Source organism: Saccopteryx bilineata, chromosome 10 (genome assembly GCF_036850765.1).
Source record: "Saccopteryx bilineata isolate mSacBil1 chromosome 10, mSacBil1_pri_phased_curated, whole genome shotgun sequence".
In the NCBI taxonomy this organism is placed as follows: Eukaryota; Metazoa; Chordata; class Mammalia; order Chiroptera; family Emballonuridae; genus Saccopteryx; species Saccopteryx bilineata.
Genome location: NC_089499.1, coordinates 5,356,598 through 5,373,566, shown reverse-complemented (window position 1 = coordinate 5,373,566; position 16,969 = coordinate 5,356,598). Strand labels below are relative to the sequence as shown.

Sequence of the window (16,969 nt, the reverse complement as noted above, 5' to 3'; positions counted from 1 at the left end):
AGGGATGGTATCATTCTTGGAGTGATATTATTGGCATTCCACCCAGGCAAGCGCACATATACCCCGGGTCTGGGACCGAGCCCGGGAAACTGCATATTAGATAGTAGTTTGGTGAACAGCGATCTAGTTAACAATAGATTCTGGTAGGGGAAGGGGGCGTTGGCAGGTCACACTTTGCGGGACATGCCATGAATTTTATAGGAGCAACTGGAGCCACAGAGGGCCGGGCACCTGGACAGATCCTTACAACTAGTTAGCAACGGAGCCGGATTCAAATCCTGGTCTCCTACGTCCGGTTTCTAGTTCCCTTCTCTAAACCCTAAAGCGAGAGCGAGAGGGGCAACAGCGCCCCGGGTTCATTCGCCACCCGGACCCCGCACGGCTCTAGGCACTTCTTCGGCCAGGTTCTGGACACTGGGTCCCGCGCTTCAAATTGGAACCCGCCTCAACCCTGGATCAGCATCAGCACATATGCAGCTCTATCCGCCCACAGGTTCTGCTAGACCACGCCCTGGACATCGCTCTAATTCTCGAACCCGGGACAGCCCGGTGACACGCCTCCTTTCAGGCTGGCTACACACCGCCCCGGGTCAGGAACTCTAATGCCAGCTCCGAGCAGTCACCGCGGGCTGGAGCGCTGATTCTGCCGTGACCTTCAGGAAGATCGGGGACCCCAGGGAGCAACACCACATACAGCCACGCTCTTTCCCTCCCGTGGTCCTGCGGCCGTAGTGGGAGTGGCGTTCACAGCCTCTACCACAGCCTGCAGGGGACTCTCGGGTGCTTCTCAGTGGCGCTAGGAACCCTGGAGCTCGGCAACCCGGTCCACCCGAGCTCTTTCTCAGATGCGCCGACCCGGAAGCAGGGCGTCCCAGGGAGCTCACCGCGGGCCACGCATGTTCGGGAGCCGAGCCCAGGATCTTTTTCCAGGCGGGCGGGCTGGTCGGGAAGCCCTTTAGACAGGTATGCACGAGGGGCCGAAAGGTGGGGATGGGGGGGGGGGTGCCTAGATCGCAACATCTTCGAAACGCCCCCCACCGCTGCGCGCGTCCCCACGATTCCCTGTTTTGCAAATGGAGACATAGGCTTGGGGAGAGGCGACGTTGCCTGGGTCGTTAACACTGCTGTGCTGTACTGAGCGGGAAGCTGCGCCCCTGACTTCAGGCTTCCGCAGCACTCAGACGGACAGAGAGCCCCCTGGAGTCAGGAGGACCCGGGTTTGTGTCTTGCCTGGGACCGTTCCTAGCTGGGTTTGGGCAAGTCCCACTCCCTCTCCGAACCTCCTTTTCCTCCCTGTTTGTCTTTGAAGATGTGGCCCCTAGCAGGTACTCAATAAACGCTTGTTTCAGCTTTGGTCTGTGTGAAAGGAAAGGGGACTACCGATATAAAACCATCAGTAAATTTGTTTTTGGTAACTTAAATATAAAATTAACACAAACTGTCACCATTTTAGCTGGCACTTGGGATTATGGATTAAATCGAGGGGGTTGGCGTTTCAGCATCCAAGTCAATGACAGTACAGGCAAAACATCAAAAGCAAAATCCCCAAGCAAGGGCAGCCTCCTCCCCCCTGTAATATCAGTTAAAAGCATATAACATTGAGTCCCTCTGATCTATTGAGCTGTCTCCCAGACCCTTGACATTCACTGACTAGCATACTGAGACTTCTGACTTTCCCAATGTCACACACTCTGGGTCAGGCAGATTTGTCCAACCCCCATGCCTGGGCCCTGACTCATTTATTAGCAGGGACTGAGCTATGGGTTCACCCCACTTCAGCTAAGCATGTGAAGGAAACATGACTGGCCAACACCAGAAGTATCAAATAGGTGGGCGATGGAGTCAAGGAGGTGACAGAGCAAAAGCATGCCCTGTCTCAAGGCAGCAGGTCAGAGGGGACTGGTTCATGCAGGGCTCAGCTGCTGTTCTGGTTCTCCTTCCTTCTGCTAGGGTGGGAGCACATCTAAAGACCACAGCCACTTTGAAGAGCCAGAGGCTGTGACCTCCCCATTTCTACCCAGCCGCGGCCAGTGACCATCCTCAGCAGCTGACATCACAAGGAAGACCTGGGGACTTGGGAGTGCTCAGGGAAGCCTGCCCCTGAGATCTGGAGCTTTGGGGTGGAATGCTGTGGGCACTCCTGACTGGTCTGGGGAGGAGGGGAGGCAGTAGGGGCTGGGCCTTCAGTTCCTGGCGACCCCATCTGCCACAGGCTGGGTTGTTGAGTGCCACAGAGCTGGTCAGCCGATGGGCAGCGGTCTTTGAGGAGAGGGGCATCCCCGAGGCCCGTGAATCCAGTGAGTACATCGTGGCTCATGTCCTTGGAGCCAAAACAGTTAAGTGCAGTGTTGTCAAGAGGAGGGGGAGGGTCAGAGGACCTGGGGGAAGAGGTTTTTCCACTCCACTGACAGTGCTGATCTGAGAGAGATGCGTTTTTTCTGGAGGGATGCCTTAGGCAGATTCTTGTTCATTCATCCAACAAACTATTACAACATATACCAGGCTAGGGGTTCAGGGATGACCAAGGTGGCCAGTGTTGGGCCCACAGGCATTGTCCACATAAGAAATCTGGGTCAGGACCTCTGGACCAAGGGAGCCAGCTGCTCACATTCTCTGTGGGACAGTTTCAGAGCCTGAGGCCAGTACTTCGGACTCAGCCCCTGACCCCTTGGCAACTTCAGTGCATCCAGGACCTGAGTAGCCTCCGATTGCAAAGGTGAGGACCCATGGGCCAGACCTGAGGGCTCTGTGAGGAGCAGGGGTTCGGTTTCCCCCAGTGCCACCAAGTTCGTGATCAGGGAGGAGGAAAGTGTCCAAGGACTAAGGCGGTGTTGGGATGAGGGAGTGATGAGGGGAGTATCAGAGTAGTAAATAGAAAGAAGGAGGGAAGGCCTTGGCTAGGAGTCCCAGGGCACAGGAGGTACGACTCTACCTTATACTTTCATCCTCAAGTGTTATCCCTCAACCCAGGCAGGGTCCTCTTGGTCCTGGCTCTGGCACTGATAATCACCCAGCCACCCCCTCTGCAGGATGCCTGTGCAGTACATCCTTGGTGAGTGGGACTTCCAGGGGCTCAGTCTGAAGATGGCACCCCCAGTGTTCATCCCTCGGCCAGAAACAGAGGTAGGTGTCCCACCAGGACAGCAGGATGGGGGTGAGGGTGGGATTCAGGACACTTGTCTTGCCCCAGACTTCCTCCAGGGGGTGCTGGGGCCCCATGGCTGCTATCCTTAGAGGCGGTGCCCAGCCGACCCCGTCTGTCCTGGCTGGCTGGGTAGATTGGGCCAAGATGATGACGTCTCCTGTTGTCTCCTGTTGGCTTCCATGAATGTCCTCAAATTCCAAGCCATCAATCATCCCGGCTCCCGGGGCTGGCAGTGGCTCAGGGTACCCCAACTAGTGCTGTCTACCAAGTGCTTAGCCCAGGGGTCGGGAACCTGTGGCTCGCGAGCCAGATGTGGCTCTTTTGATGGCTGCATCTGGCTCATAGACAAATCTTTAATAAAAAAATAATAACATTTAAAATATAAAACATTCTCATGTATTACAATCCATTCATTTCCTACCGCTCGTGTTCATGGTTGCGGGTGGCTGGAGCCAATCACAGCTGTCCTCCGGGACAACACCAAATTTTTATTGGATAATGCTTAATGTATACGGGTCGTTGTATGGCTCTCACGAAATTACATTTTAAAATATGTGGCGTTCATGGCTCTCTCAGCCAAAAAGGTTCTCGACCCCTGGCTTTAGCCTGTACCTGTCATTTCCCTGGGAGTTGTCCCTTGGGCCCAGAGGCTACCCACCCATAGGAAACAAATGTCCTCCTCCTCAGGAGCATAGGCGAAGTGGAGAGGGCTCTAGGTGAACATCTGGAGGCCTGGTACAACAGTGTGATCTCGAGCAGGTTACTGACCCCTCTGGGCCCAGATGACAAGAGGGTTGGCCTTTGGACCAGGGAGCCTGTGACTTGGTGGTCCTTTTAGATCTACTATCTGGTGAGGTACTCGCCTCTGTCCCTCGAGTTACTAGGACTAGGGAATGTGTGGCCCTGGCATGCTGTCCCTTGGCAAAGCACCCCGATCCTGGGAGAGATGCTTTCTGTGGCTCTTCTTGAGCTTTCTTCTGACCTTGTAGGTGGCAGAGCTGGGAGCCAGAGCAGAACAGGGGATAGAGCTTGCTGGGCCAGTGGGCAAGCCAGAGGGCACCCGGTTCTAAGAAAGGGGTGTTTGTAGAAAGGTACCCAGGCACACACATTTCTGGGAGAGATCAGGCCTTGTCTGCCTGCCCAGCCAGGGACCCAGAGCCCCTCCTCACTTTCCCAGCCTCTCCTCTCGCCCCAGTCACCCTTGCATTATGTGGTGGGGAGGCCAGAGCCTTGCCTTGCTTCCCAGTGGCGGGGCAGAGACAGGTGAGTCACAGGGTGGCTGAGTGGTGGCAGAGAGGGGGCTGAGGAACAAGGGGGCAGCACAGGTGTAGCACTCAGACACCCCGGTTCCCAGGTCAGGGCTCCATACATCACATGGGACCGCTCTATCTGGGACTGGCTGAGCTAGGAAGGCTAAGGAGTGCTAAGACCTAGACTCAGATGTGGCCTGCCACCTGCAGCCTTTCGACCTGCAAAGCCTGTGACCTCTGGCCAGGAGGTCACTAACTATTCCCCAAGCTGCCAAGGGTCAGGGTGTGGGAGGGAAGCTACTACCATGATGACCTCTGAGTCCCCTTAGAGTTGACCTGGCACCAGCCATGTATTCCAGGGTTTTGAGTGTAGACTTCTGGCTCCCATGGGGGCCCCCCTTTCTTGGCTGGCTCTGGGCCGGGAGAGCAGTTCTGTGGTGGGACGGGGAGAAGGAGGGAGGCTGTGGTTGGGAGCCCAAGTCCCCGCCTCACTGTACAGACGTTTCTCAGAACTTACCAGGTTCACCCCGATGTGAAGCCACATTGAAGGGTGCCTTACCAAGAACTTGAGAGGACGTGGCCTGTGGCAGGGGGCGGGGAGAATGGGTACACGGGAGGGATTACGGTGCTTGCGTCTTCTTCGTCTGTCGAACGGTGGTTTCTGATAACGGGTGCAGAAATCTGAAACTTAAAGGTGTAGGTGTGTGGCCTGACAAGTTGGGTTTTCCCTGGGAGTGAGAACGTGGCTCAGTCCCGGCCTATAGTGTGTCAAGTGAGAAACCCAAGGCTGTGAGAGGAAGCCATTCCTGCCCAGACTGGTGGGTGAGGCTTTGTGGGGTGTTGGAGGCTAAGTGCCGTGTCTGTGGCTGGCTTGAGGGAGGATGTGCTACCATCCTGGGGATGCCCCATCTGGGACACGAATCTAGCAGAGGGTGCTCGCAGCACTTGGGTCCTGCTGAGGCCTTGGGCCGTCCTCTTGAGAGGGTGTGGAGTTCTGCGGAGGCAGTGGCTGCAGGCAGAGCCCACAGCTGCCTGCTCCATCTCCTCCTGTGTGCCCCTCTGCCCTCAACCTGCTCTGTCCTGGGAGTCTTCCCTTGTTCACTTGGGAACTGTGATCAGCTTGGCTTTCAACCTCCCCCAAGGAGCCACCAGCTTCATGCTGGTGAAGGGGGCTATTCCCCGGGGGAGGGGGGGAGAGTTTCTGGACTTCTTAGGGGTGGTCTCTACCCCTACACTCCAGTGGTCTCACAGCCAACATGATCCTCCTGTGGTCTGGAGTCTGAGAGAGAGGCAGGGTGGCATTGGTGGCGGTGGGGACACGATCTCTCTGCTTCACACCCTTCCCAGGGTGGCCATTCACATGGGCGGTATGTATATCTGAGGTCGGGAGTGTCTGTGAGGTGGCTTGCCGGTGTGGTTGGCTAAGGGGTCAGTCTCCAGCCAGAGTAGGTCTGTCTGTGGCCAGGAAACCGAGAGAAGCTCACACCCCTGACAAGTCTCTGCCGTCCTATCGGCCGCTCGGTACACGGCTTCACCGCTGAGACCGCAGGTTCTCGGCCACAGTCCTAGACTGCTTACTCGCCCAGTGCCGGCGCTGTGGGCCCAGCTTGCTGCCAGCACCCCGTGTCTCTGGTAGTGCTTGGTACGGGCCAGGAGGAGCGGGTGAGGGAAGCCCTCTCTGGCTGGAGCCAGGTCATTTCTTCTGTAAGCCGTAGCTTGTTGGATGGAAAGGTTGAGCCTACTGGCCAAGTTCTACCTGCCTTGGACTCACTACCCCGGGGTGAGCTCTGCAGGATGAAATGCTTTCTGGGACTCGGCACTGAGGAGCTTATATGGAGAGTGGGTCTGAGTGATCTGGAGCCCTCTGCCCCTTGGGGGCCTGCCTGTTGGCATTGGATGTTTGGGGACACCACGGGTCTGAGACTCTGAGGGTAGCTTCCCATGGCCACTGAGAGTTGGTCCAGCCTTTGGGAAGTGGCCAGGAGGCCCTCTGTGGACACAGCCCTGCCGGTGTGGGCAGCACCTTGAGGCATTCGATCCCTGGTTGTGCTGTCATGGAGCCTGCAGTCTGGTGGGAAAGGCAGGTGCCATTCCAGGCCTTGGACTCCAGTGAGCACAGCCGTGCTAGACAGAGCCTGGTGGGGGGTTGAGGAAGTCTTCTTTGAGGAGGTGAACCTTTTTTCAGATGAGGAAGTACCCACTTACTGACCCCTCCCCCCAACCCCCTGAGCCAGCACGGCCCGAGACCCCAGGAGTCCCTCATCCAAAAGGAAGCCTTTGGCAAGGGGCCGCACTGCTCCTTCCCTGCTCCACACCTGGTGACTTGGGGCTCCTCCTCCACCGCTCGTCTGAAGCACTTGGCCAGTGGGCAGCGGCAGCCCTCCATGGCACCTCCACCCTCTCTTGGCTTCCACGCCCAGTCCCTGAAGGTCACGCGAGGGTGGGCGAGACTTGAAACCTTGTTTGCAAAGGGACATTGTCTGAAAGTGTCTCCCTGCTGGGTATGGTCTCCCAAAGGGGGTATGGTGCAGTCCCACTACGCCATGGCCACATATGCCATAACCCCCTTCAAAACTCAGGCAGAACTGCGGTCTCAGCCCCCCTCCCCCCCACCCCCCATGGAGGGAATTCTCTGTGGCTTCAGCCAAGGAGCCTCCCTGCGGGCCTCCTAAGCTCAGCTCTGTGAGGAAGTTGGGGACATCCTGGTCCTTGATAATTGGCCACTGTGAACTGCAGGCCAGGTTCTAGGCATGACCTTGACCCCTGGGCCTGTGTTTCCACATGGACTGGTTGTGAGGACCCAGCAGGTTGATACCAGGAAAGCCCTGGAAGCAAGGCCAAGCCCAGAGAGGGTAGCCAGGGACCATCAGCAATGGTTCTTAGCACGGCTTTGTGCACAGAACAGGGGCATATCTGTGAAGGGCTTAGCTGAGGGTTATTGAACACTTACCATGTGCCATGTTCATGAACCATGTGCCAAAGTTCCATGTGCTTCATGAATGTGGTTTGGTTTACTCCCCACTACACCCCAACAAGGTGGGGTGTCCTCAATTGTGCTCAAATTGACAGATGGGAAAATGTCAATTTGACCTGCCTATGGTCCCAGCATCCCAGCAGACATGAAGTTTAGTGTGGCTTTAGCCACACTCCCTTTTGTATTCACTCAGAGGCTAATTATACTTGGGCCTCTGCGCTAAGACTCCCGGGGACCATGTTGGCACCTAATTTGATCCAGCCCTCTTTACTTCGCAGGAGCTGGTTGAGTGGGTGCTGGAGGAGGTGGCCCGGAGGCCCTGTGTGGCGGAAGCCCGCGGTGGCCCCCGCATCTTGGAGGTGGGCTGTGGGTCAGGAGCCGTCTCCCTCAGCCTGCTGAGCCGGCTGCCGCAGGTGAGCTTCCTCTGCACGCCTCCCCCCAGCCTGGGGAGACTGACGGTGCTCACTGTCCCTGCCTCAGCGGTCTCTGCTAGAAGCACTTGAGGGGAAGCTACCAGGCATAGGAGGACAGGGCTGCCCCCAGCCCATCACGGTCACAGCCTTTACCTTGCCTCCCTTTCCGTCTGGCTTGGCCCTGGCTGCAGAGAGGGGAGAGAGATGTGGGTATCTCCCTCCTCTCTGGCCAGGGGTGGTGGAGGACTCTGGCCCCCAGGCCTGACCTCTCAGCATCCACCTCCAACGCACCCTTCCTTCCTTTGTTCTCGGGGCAGAGCCGAGTCATTGCAGTGGATAAGGGAGAAGCCGCCATCTGCCTAACCCACGAGAACGCTCAGAGGTAGGCAGGCTGGGGGGCCGGTGGGTCAGGGCAGGGAGAGTCAGACTTGGGCCCGACCTTAGCCCTGTTCGGGGAACACACCCGATGTCCACTCCCAAGAAGGGTGAGGCACGGGAGGCAGCCTGTCTGGCTCCCCCGGGGTTATGAATGGACGGTGGGCACCAGGTCCCTTCCAGGAAGGGTGCATCCTTCCAGTCCCTGCAGCTGAAGATAGGCGTCTACCCCCTGTGTCCACCTTGCCTTCCCGACACTCCAGGCTTCAGTTGCGAGACAGGATTCGGATCATCCCCCTGGATGTGACCTCAGGTACCTTCCCCTTCTGCCTCCCCTGGGGCGGGAATCCTGGGGACAGGTGCTGCTGGGTGGACGGGGGGGGGGGGGGGGCCCTGCAGAGCAGAGGGAGGGCTTCCTGACTTCCTGACATTTATCCTCACATACACATGTACACACACACACACACACACAACACGTGCGTGTGCCCACATACATGCACACGTGCACTCACACACTCACACACACACAAGGGTATTTCAGACCAGTCCCTGCTGAGGACAGGCAAGACCCTACTGTCTCCTGGGCTGACTCACAAAGCTACCAACCAGCCCCAGGGCTTTTCTTATCTCTGAAATCTCCCCTAACTAGTGAGTTATCTAGGGCTTGCATGTTGTCGAGATAAGCAGAAGCTCAAGAGAAAGCCTTTAGGACCCGAATACTTGAGTACCCCTCTGAGCCCACCTGGCGCAAACAGAGCATGGCTGGGCACATGCTTTACAGTGTCGAGGCTGATGGCTGGGGACCCGGGGCACTGATCTGCACCTGCTGTAGCAGGTCCAGAGATCGGCCCATGGTGTGGTTTGGGGAGAGGGACCTGGTGACAGGTCGGGCTACCACTCTATCTTCCGCTCTCTGCTGCGTGTTCCCCATGACTACAGAGGGGAGCTGGGCACACCTTCTGCCCTGGGGCCCCCTAGACCTGGTCGTCAGCAACCCGCCCTACATCTTCCACCAGGACATGGAGCAGCTGGCCCCCGAGATCCTCAGGTACAGGGTGGGGTGGGACAGGAAGCCAGGCCTGAGAAGGCCCAGTAGAATGGGTCTGCCCTGGAGGATCACACGTCTGGAGGGATGGAGGGGGAGGGGCTGAAAGCATACTGGTGTTGGAAGAGAGCTCACTATAAAGCCCACCACCTACTTGAGTTTAGCTTCTGCTTTCCCACCCAAGGCCACGGGATGAACCTCTCTGAGCCTCGGTCTCCTGCCTCTAAAAGGAAGCAGTTGAGCTTTGCAGGCCATGGGAGGACGCAGCAATGACAGTGCAGAGTACGTAGAAGGTGCTCAGATGGGTGCGTCATTTTACAGAAGACTGAGGCCCGAGAGGGAAGCTGCCTTGTCCACATGGGGGCTTAGCAGGAAATTTGGGACCAGGACTCTACTTCATGCTTTGCATTGAGCTATTCTGTTCTCAAAGGGGCTGAGAACCAGGGGCGGGCCAAGAGCCCCCAGATGAGGCAGTGGCAGTGTGGGTCAGGGCTCTCAGGAGCGTTCAGGGCCAGCTCCAGGCCTCCCCAGACCAAGAACAGGAACCGCCTGGTGTGCAGACACTCACGTCCCGGGGGCGTAGTCGGTGGGAGCCACTGAGCACGGGTGGCACCGCCTGGTGCATGCTGCCTTTCACACAGAGGGGAGTTGGAGCTGCTGTCACTTGGGGACCCCGCCTCTGGGTCAGACTTTTCCCTCAGCCCAGAGTGGAAGCTCGCAGGGTCTCCGTGGAGGCTGTGCTCAGCTCTTCAGACACCCCTGTCCCAGGCTCTCAACCTCCCACGTCTTCCCCTTCAGCTATGAAGACCCGGCAGCCTTGGACGGTGGAGAGAAGGGCATGGACATCATTATGCATGTCCTGGCCCTGGCCCCCCGGCTCCTGAAGGACTCTGGGTATGGATGGGATGGGCCCCCGGGTCGGTCCCCAGCAGCCTGATCCCTCCCATGTGTGCTGGGCCTGCCCTGGCAGCCATTCTGTCCCCACACCTCCCAGCCTGGGCAGCCCCAAACTGCAGGCCCCAGCCCTGCCTGGTTGAGCTGACCCATTTCTTCCCTATGTAGAAGCATCTTCTTAGAAGTGGACCCAAGACACCCAGAGCTCATTGGCAGCTGGCTTCAGAGCCGGCCCGATCTGTCCCTCGATCTCGTGGCTGCGCGCAAAGACTTCTGTGGGAGGTGAGCCACCCTCCCCTACAGCCACACTGATCCTTTCACTGACCCATCACAACTTTGGCCATGGGGACAGCCCCTCTCCCCACCCCTGCTCCCTCCTCAGCGCCAGGCAGTGACTGGCCCCTGTTCCTGCCTCCGTAGGCCTCGGTTCCTGCATATACGGAGGTCTGGGTCGCAGGGGGGCTGCCCTGTGGACGCCTTGTCAGGACCCCAGCCTGCCAGAGCGCCCGGGTGACCCTTCTTCCTGGAATGCTCCTTAGAGAGAGGTGGATGGGCCTTCCAGAGCCCTGGACGTGTGGGGCCTTTCCCATGGCTCTGGGGTTCCCCGTGTTCTCCATTTCTAGGAGACTTGGGGCAGGAGGAGGGCAGAGGTTTCCTCCCTGGGGCAGCAAAGAGCAAGGGTATCCATAGTCCAGCTCAGGAGCTGAGCCGACCAGGCTCCCAATCTGGTTCCGTCTCGCCAGCGTGGCCAGTGCAGGTTGCCCAGTGTCACTGTGGGTGGAACAGCTTTGCGGATGTTGGGAGATTTGGCCAATAAAGTATCGAGAGACTGACAAATGATGACCAGATGTTTTGTTACTGTGATTTGCGGGTCCTCTGGCCCCTCGCCCCAGGCGGTGCTGGAGGTAAGAGCTTCCTTCTGCCCCAGCAGTGTGGTGTGGGAGAGCAGTGTGGTGTGGGAGAGCAGTGTGGAGGGGGGCGCAGCGGTGCTCCTGGCCGTGGACGCCAGGGCCTCATGCTGAGTGTTCCGTCCCGAGGACTGACGCGGTCCTGCACCCCAGGGTGTGCTTCCACATGCTTCCCTGCAGAGTACATGTGTGACCTCCACCCTGGCTCTGGTCAGTGCGGACTCGCGGCCACCAGGAGGCCTGGAGGCCCAGCCCTCTATCCACATGATAGGAAGCGTCCAGGTGGGCTGTGCTGGGTGTGAGCCTGTATTGGGTGGCTTCAGAGGGACGCGGCAGACGAGGCTGGCTCATTCCACCAGGCTTCTCCCCCCTGCCAGCAACTGCAGGGCCTGAGCTGGTGGAGCAATGGCCAGAGGCAGTGTGGTTGGGTGGGCAGCATTCTTGGCTGGAGCCAGGGTGCTGGGATCTAGAATTCTGTCTTGCAGTGAGTCCTTGGGCAGCAGCTTTTCCTACAATAAGCTGGTTCTTCTGATTCTGAGGCCAGAACAAGGTGGCAGTGTCATTTTACTCTGCCAGTGGCATCGGAGTGCCCACTTCCTAGACAGTGACTTCCCAAGAGAAGATGTGGCCACTTGAGGTCACATGGTGGGAAGTGGTCAAGTGGAGACAGGAAGTTAGGTCCCGCTGTTGGGGAGTCCGTATTGCTGGCGTCATACCTGGCCTGAGTGGCTCCCCTGTGGTGGCTGGGGGTCACTTTTGCCTTAGCAGAGGTCACACTGCCGCTCCCAGGGTCCTGGTATCCTGCCCTTTGCCCAGCCTCAGCTTCATGGACTCCAAGTTGCCCCCTGGCTTCCTTGGAGGAGGAACCAGGGACTCCACCTCATGACTCTTCCGGAAGGAGCGTGGAGGGCGGCGTGGGTCACAGCCAGAGCGAGGCTCCCGCTCTCCGAGCCCACTGTATGCCCGACCTTGACCTTCCAGGGCCAGCTCTGCCCTTTTTCTCCTCCTGCCTGTGCCCTCGGCTGTGCTGTCTTCAGCAGCATCTCGGAGCAGCTTCCCCAACCTGGTGTCTGGTGTCCTCTCTGTCCCACGGCCCGGGCCGCACCTCAGCCAGTGCCGCCTTCCCTGGTGCTCTTACCTTCCTGGCCTCGGGCCCATCGCTGAGGGAAGGCCTTGGCAAGCTTGTGGGCATGGCACCCAAGAAAGCATAATGGTGCAGTGACCGGGATAGGGGCAGCTAGGGTCACTGAGGCAGGAGCCACCCTTGGGGACAATGTCCTCAGAAAATCGCAAGGTTTGACTCCCCTGGGAAAGAGGCCCAGGCCTATTGGACTGGCAGGGCCGGGCCTCAAGCCCACAGCCACTGGCTGGGGCCTTGGATGCTGAGCTCCCCTGTTGCAGGCACGCCAGCCTGGTTGTAGATCCTGGCATCCGCCCCTCACCAATGTGAGCTTGGGCAGACGCCTTGACCTCCCTCAGCCTTGGCTTCCAAGCCTGAGAAATGGGACCAGGCACCTTATCGTATAGGATGGCTGTGAGGAGGCTGTAGGTGCACCTTGCATGGGGCATTGTGTTTTCACTGTCCCCCGTGGAGGGCAGACCGAGGGAGGGTCCTGTGCCCTCAGGCACCTGTCTGGTGACGGGCACCCCGCAAGGCAGGCAGAGACATAGAAGTCGGGGAGGGCGGGAGGCAGGGACTTCAGTCTTGGGCCCCTGACTTCTCTCTGCCTCTGGAGGGGGAGCCACCAAGAGGCTGGCAGCCTGGCAGCCCAGGTCCCCCCTCAGGCCCTCCCCTCCATCCTCAACGGGGCTTGAGTGCCCCAGGGCCCAGGCCAGAGCAGCCATGGCTCTAGCCCGGGGAAAGCCAGGCCCATCTCCTCCCCCTCCCTGGGACCCGAGCCAGAGCCCAGCTGCCGCCTTTAGCATGTGTTCTTGAGCCTTGGAGGCAGAATAGCAGGAGGACATGGGGCAGATGGTGGAGTCCAGGCCCCTGAGGTGTTTAGGGACGTGTCTACTGCCTGCCCAAGGCCATCATATGAGCCCCGGGCGTGGGCAAAGGGTGTAGGGTCTGGTGGGTGTTCTTTGGGAGAAGACTTCCACCCCCTCTTCTGACAGCTGCAGACACTGGGACTCCGCCTCACAGCTGGATGCTTGCCCTGGCTGCACAGGGGTTTCTCCGTGGGGTGCATCTAGCTGTTTTATCGAATTGTGCCCCTTTTCCTGCTCTCCCCCACCCCCACCGGGCCCTGGGCCAGCAACTTCCCAATTCCTGCCCTAAACCCTTGCCTGGCTCCCCAGGACTGCGTATGACGTTGGTGTCCTGCAGAGCCCAGGTCTGAAGAGGTAGAGGAGGGTGGCTGTGGGATAGGCCTGGGGGTCCTTCCCAAGGCCCCTCTGTGCTCTGAGCAAGCTTCCAGCAGAACCAAGGGTCCTGCTGCTTCCAGGCCCCGAGGGCTCTTCAGCCTTGGCGGCGCCCGTGTCCATTCCTGTCCACCTCTGTATTCTCCTCCCCACTGTCCCGGATGCCAGCCTGCCTGCAGAACTCCATTCCCTAGCCACGCCTCCCTCCCCCAGCCCAGCCTGGGCATTCTTCAGGATGCCCACCGCTGCCACCTGAATCATCCTCTACTTCAGGCTCCGACCCGAGCCACCTCGTCTGGGACACCTGCCCTGACCTCTCTGTTCTCCCCGCCAGCCCCTAGCTCAAACTTCGGCCAGCACCGATGACACTCTGCTCCTTGCATTTGAAAACCTTCCTGTCTCTTCATCTCTCTGGGACCCCATGCGGGTCTGCTGGACCCCAAGCTCAGGGAATGTCCACCAGCAAGCCGGCACTGTGTACATTTTCTAGAACGGAGCTGAAACTTTCCACGTGGCTCACGTCTGACCTGACAGCAACTCTCACACATTCCGTTCAGCGGGGAGAGAAAGCCATGGAGGCCTGGTTTCCCACCCGAGCCAGGCAGCTGCTCGAATTGAGCCGTGACCACTTCCAGGGATTAAGTGCACCTGATCTCTGCACAGCGGCCTCGCCAGGAGTACAGGCTGTCCTTGGCGACAGCAGGGGCAGGTGCCAGGTTTCCTGGAGCTCTGGGCTCCAGCCACCCTCTAGCATGTCGGTCAGAACAGTGGCCTGATCAACCCTCATGACCCCTCAGTCCTGGACGAGCCCTTTGGACAGGGCTTAGGACTGGCAAAGCAACCCTGCCACTTCTGCTGTAGGCAGAATAAATAATGGCCCCAAAGATGCCCACGTTCTAATCCCCAGACCTGTGAATGTGCTACATGGCAAAGGGTTGGGGAGATTATCCCTCCGGGTTGCTCAGGTGGGCTTGCTATAGGCACAAGGATCCTTCTGAGAGGCAGGCGGGAGTGTCAGAGTGAGAGAGAGATATGGCGGTGGTGGAAGCAGAGGTCAGAGCGCCCCAGCTGCTGGAGAAAGGGCCCATGGCCGAGGAATGCGGACGGACAGGCCTCTAGATGATGGAAAAGAGAGGAAACGGATTCTCCCCTGGGGCCTCAAGAAAGAACGCAGCCCTGTTCACACCTCGACTTTAGCCCCAGTAAAACTGACTTTGGATTGCTGACCTCTAGAACTCTATGTAAGACGATGTATGTTGTTTTAAGCCACTAAATTTGTGGTGAGCCCTGGCCAGATAGCTCGGTTGGTTCGAGCACCGTCTCCATGCACAGGGTTACAGATTTGATCCCCAGTTGGGGCACATGCAGGAACAGATCGATGTTTCTGCCTGTCTCTCTCTCTCTCTCTCTCTCTCTCTCTCTCTCAAATCAATAAATAAATTTTAAAAAAGAATACATGTGTGGTGATTTGTTACAGCAGTCACAGAAACTGATACCGACTGCGGTACCCAAAGTGGAGTGCTGCTGTAGCAGGCACCGATACATGGAAGTTGCTTTGGAATTGGGATTTGGAAATGGGCAGAGGCTAGAAGAGTTTTGCAGTATATGACAGACTGCCCCGAAAACTTCTGCACTGAGAGGCCAGGTGGCTGGGGTGGGGTTGGGGGCGGGGAACCCTCAGCAACCTCAACACCGAGCTGCCCAGGCCTCCTACCCAAATGTCTGATGTGTGGTAGAACTGGCCAATTCTTGGAGCGAGATGACCAGAAGGGTGCCCTGGGTGGGCCCCAGGGAGGCCGGCCAGGCGCTGGGAGGAGGTGGGGAGTGGCACTGGGGTCAGGGGAGAGGGAGCGAGACTGGCCTCCGTGGCCTGTCTTCAGTGGTCTGGGGGCCACCCAGGCCTTCAGAGAACCTCAGAGATTGGGCCCAAGCCTGGTCCTGGCCCCACGGAGTCACACGGCCGGGCCACACCCCGTGAGTGTGTGAGGTGCCACGTCTGTGAAATGAGCACCGCAGCCCCTGACTCAGCTGAGGTCCCTGGCCCCTCCGCGTGTGAGCTGTGGACGGTCCGAGTCCTGCTAGCCTCCAGGCAGTGCCCAGCCCCTGCTACAGGCCTGGACTGGGACGTGTGGCTAGGATAGAAACTGGATCATTCCTAGAATTCTCAGCCTCATGGTCCCCATAGCTGAAATGGCCAACTGGAACCTTGCCCCATCCAGGCTCGGGCCAGGACCCCACCCACTCCAGGTGAGGGGTCTCAGGGGCTTGAGAGTGTGGGATGTGCTCAGGACATCCCAGAGGGAGTGTTAGGGGCCGTGGACAGGGGTTTCCTTCCCTTCCACGGGACAGGGAATGTGACTATGTGGGGACACAGCCCAGAGGCAGCCCTGGAGGTGGCGTTGGGAGGGCCACCCTCCCAGGCTTGAGTGCTGTCAACAACAGTCTCCAGGTACCTTCATGTGTCAGCTAGTGCCAGGTGTCACACACATTGCACAAATCTTGTCTGCGTGTTAGGAACACCTTCCCTGGCCCACTAGACTGATGGAAAGGCTGAGGCTTGGTTTGCCCAACATCACACAACCAGGAAGTGGCCAGGCTGGTGCTTGATGCCCGTCCTCTGACATATCAGCTGGAAGATGGCAGAGCAGGCGCGAGGCTGACTCAGCCCACAGCCTCGATTCCCAAAGGGCCCCAGCTCCTAGGTGGGAGCCCCCAGAGCCGACAGGGCTTCCAGGGCAAAGGGGACGGTGGTGAGTCGGAAAGCACCGGACGCAGAGCTTCCCCCTCCCCAGCTGCTCCTGGGTGCCAAGCTTCCACGCCCCACGGCAGAGAAGCGGGCAGAGGAGCCCGGCTGAGAGCCCAGGTGTGTGTGTAGGGGGGAGGGCAATAAGACGGAGGCTCTGATGATCCCTGGATGTGGGGCGGGACTGGCAGACACCAGTTCTTAGCTGACAGGTAGGTGAGGCAAGAGTCTCATCTCAACATAAGGGCCTAAGAAACCTGCCGTATCTTGTCTGGAGGACATTCCAGGTGCCCGGGCCTGGGAGGCTCCGGGAGGGAACAGCAGGTGGACGTGCCTAAAGCCCTTCTTGAAGGCACTCCTCGGCCCCGGACCTGACCGGAGCTCCGGCTCTCCCTGCCTGCGCTGACACCCTCTGTCCCTTCCAGTCCTGCCCGACCCCCAGAGCTATGGGGCTTATTCTTTCAAATCGGGTTTTTGGTGGAACTCAAATATGTACTTTGTTTTTATTTTATTTTTTCAAGTGAGAGGAGGGGAGATAGAGAGACAGACTTAAATATGTATTTCAAAAAAGATAAAAAGCAGCATCCTAAACATAAATTCATTTTATAAGTTCAAATTCTCAACATTTTCTTTTTTTTTTTTTTTTAAGATTTTATTTATTCATTATAGAGAGGGGAGGGAGGGAGGAGCAGAAAGCATCAATTCCCATATGTGCCTTGACCAGGCAAGCCCAGGGTTTTGAACCGGCAACCTCAGCGTTTCCAGGTTGACGCTTTATCCACTGCGCCACCACAGGTCAGGCCCAACATTTTCTTAGCGGTAGTACATCAAGATCAGTGGAGAACCAGAGCTGGGGGGCAG

General features: G+C 58.2%; 1 protein-coding gene across 3 annotated transcripts; it reads left to right on the top strand.

Annotated features, from left to right (window-relative positions):
• The first annotated feature begins 813 nt into the window (after window positions 1-813).
• HEMK1 (HemK methyltransferase family member 1) lies at window positions 814-14,766 on the top strand. 3 transcript variants are annotated; one of them, XM_066244583.1, is made up of 11 exons: window positions 814-963; window positions 1,951-2,335; window positions 2,625-2,716; window positions 3,030-3,123; window positions 7,648-7,782; window positions 8,100-8,164; window positions 8,421-8,470; window positions 9,097-9,205; window positions 10,001-10,096; window positions 10,265-10,378; window positions 13,700-14,766. In XM_066244583.1, the coding sequence occupies exons 2-11, from the start codon at window positions 2,126-2,128 to the stop codon at window positions 13,704-13,706; spliced, it is 972 nt and encodes a 323-aa protein (XP_066100680.1). In that variant the 5' UTR covers window positions 814-963; window positions 1,951-2,125; the 3' UTR covers window positions 13,707-14,766. The 3 variants fall into 3 exon arrangements, with proteins under 3 accessions (XP_066100680.1, XP_066100679.1, XP_066100681.1); XM_066244582.1 differs by lacking the exon at window positions 13,700-14,766 and adding an exon at window positions 10,517-10,937 and having other exon boundaries at window positions 815-963; XM_066244584.1 differs by lacking the exons at window positions 814-963; window positions 13,700-14,766 and adding an exon at window positions 10,517-10,937 and having other exon boundaries at window positions 2,159-2,297.
• The last annotated feature ends 2,203 nt before the right edge of the window (window positions 14,767-16,969 follow it).